Source organism: Priapulus caudatus, unplaced genomic scaffold (assembly GCF_000485595.1).
Source record: "Priapulus caudatus unplaced genomic scaffold, Priapulus_caudatus-5.0.1 Scaffold124, whole genome shotgun sequence".
NCBI lineage: Eukaryota > Metazoa > Priapulida > Priapulimorpha > Priapulimorphida > Priapulidae > Priapulus > Priapulus caudatus.
The window spans coordinates 381213-382835 of NW_014577185.1; the positions used below are offsets into that span (position 1 = coordinate 381213).

At 39.4% G+C, this 1623-nt stretch overlaps 1 protein-coding gene across 2 annotated transcripts in view; it reads left to right on the plus strand.

The window, feature by feature from the left end:
* The first annotated feature begins 85 nt into the window (after positions 1 to 85).
* LOC106805702 (selenoprotein S-like) overlaps positions 86 to 1623 on the plus strand; it is a 4844-nt gene continuing 3306 nt past the window's right edge. The window contains exons 1-2 of one of the 2 annotated variants that reach the window (XM_014807404.1): positions 86 to 332; positions 600 to 737. In XM_014807404.1, the coding sequence (XP_014662890.1) occupies positions 254 to 332; positions 600 to 737 (217 nt within the window). In that variant the 5' untranslated portion in view covers positions 86 to 253. The remainder of the gene's footprint in view (positions 333 to 599; positions 738 to 1623) is intronic. The other variant, XM_014807405.1, reaches the window with a different exon arrangement.

Genomic DNA, 1623 nt, shown 5'->3' on the forward strand with positions numbered 1-1623 from the left:
TATCGCGTCAGAGCAAATCAAAGCAGCCAATCAGAGAAACCCTTTGCGCATTTGCGGTACGGAAAAAATAGACGCCTCCCGGCATGCCACTGTTATAACCTTATCAAACATGGCGCGTATTTGTGTGTTTTGTTTCTATTCCTTTACTAACAGGTTCAGGAGCGTATTATAGAAGAACTCATATAAACAGGTTGTTATTGGAGCTCCTTCGTGATTATTAGTCACATTCTGGGATACACAATCGCTACCGACTATGAATAATCAACCTCAAGATATTGGGGATCAAGTCCCGGAACAAGATGATATCTTGGAAACAAGCGTTATAAGTTCGAGTAAGACAGTCGCAGTCGCACTCGTCGGTCCTGGATGTGAATGTCCACCCATACAAATTTTATTGCAATGCTCACTAATACCAATAATGGACATAAGACATACTCTACATGTATAAATATAGTATAGCGTTCATTAATGACACGTTCACACACGTGCAGACACGTCTTACACACCTTCATTTTCAGGTGTCATTATGATTTAATATCTACCCTTTGAAGGGATGTGCACAAAATCGTTTGTCTGGTAACGTTTATTTAATTTTTCAGGTATAGCTGCTGTGCAACAGTATGGCTGGTTCATTGTTGTGGGCATCTTGTGTGTACTGTACTACAGAAAAAGCATCCAAGCAAAATGGCAAGACATGAAACGTAAACGAGATGAAGATATCTATGCAAAGAAATATGGTAATCTTTTAATTATTTGCATTCATACACTCTTTAAGTGGCTCTGGGCATCAGTAACTCTCAAGGATTAATTTGACTTGTCCATTGGAGTCTTTTTGTTGTTAGGGTGGTTGCAATTTTATCAATAGGAGGAGCATTTGATTAATAGTTCACAATCAAAATATTTGGTTGAAGGTCTAGGGGTAGGGTTCAAGGATAGAGAACATGGGTCCCAATAAAACCAATGTCATTTACATCAATATAAATATAATATTATATCAATATAATAGGTTAGGGGTTATGGTTAGGGTTATGGTTAGGATTAGGGTTAGGGACATTGGTGTTATTGGGACCCATGTTCTCTATCCTTGGGCCAGGGGTAGTCCTTGGTCACTGCTCCTGTGCCCTTCAGGAAGGCAGGTCATATTGATTTACTTCAGCTCACACCTAGCTGTTGTAAAATGGCTTTAGAACACCAGTGTAAAATGAACAACTTCACCCAGGTAAAAATGAATAGCTTTCCTGGAAGAAGCCTAGCTGTTACAGATAGCAAAACTGCAGAGGTCTTATACTGAATGAATGGAGCACAAGGGACAAGATACAGCAATTAGGAAGAAAGTGGGAAGGGGTTGAGTTGGGAGAAGAGTTACGCATGTTCTTAGTAGTTGAGATACAAATGCAAAAGTTATGTTATCTCACTTCAGTGCTCGAAATAAGAAAAAAAATGTGGTTGTCCGCCAGGCATCAAATCGGGTTGTCCGCAACAATTTCTGGTTGTCCCCAAAAAATATCCCCAAATCTCCTATTTTCAATCACATAATAATATGGTCAGAAAACACCCAAAAACAGTGGTGTAGCCAGGATTTTTTAACAAGGTTGGCCAAAAACAGCAAACTGCGCAAAATAG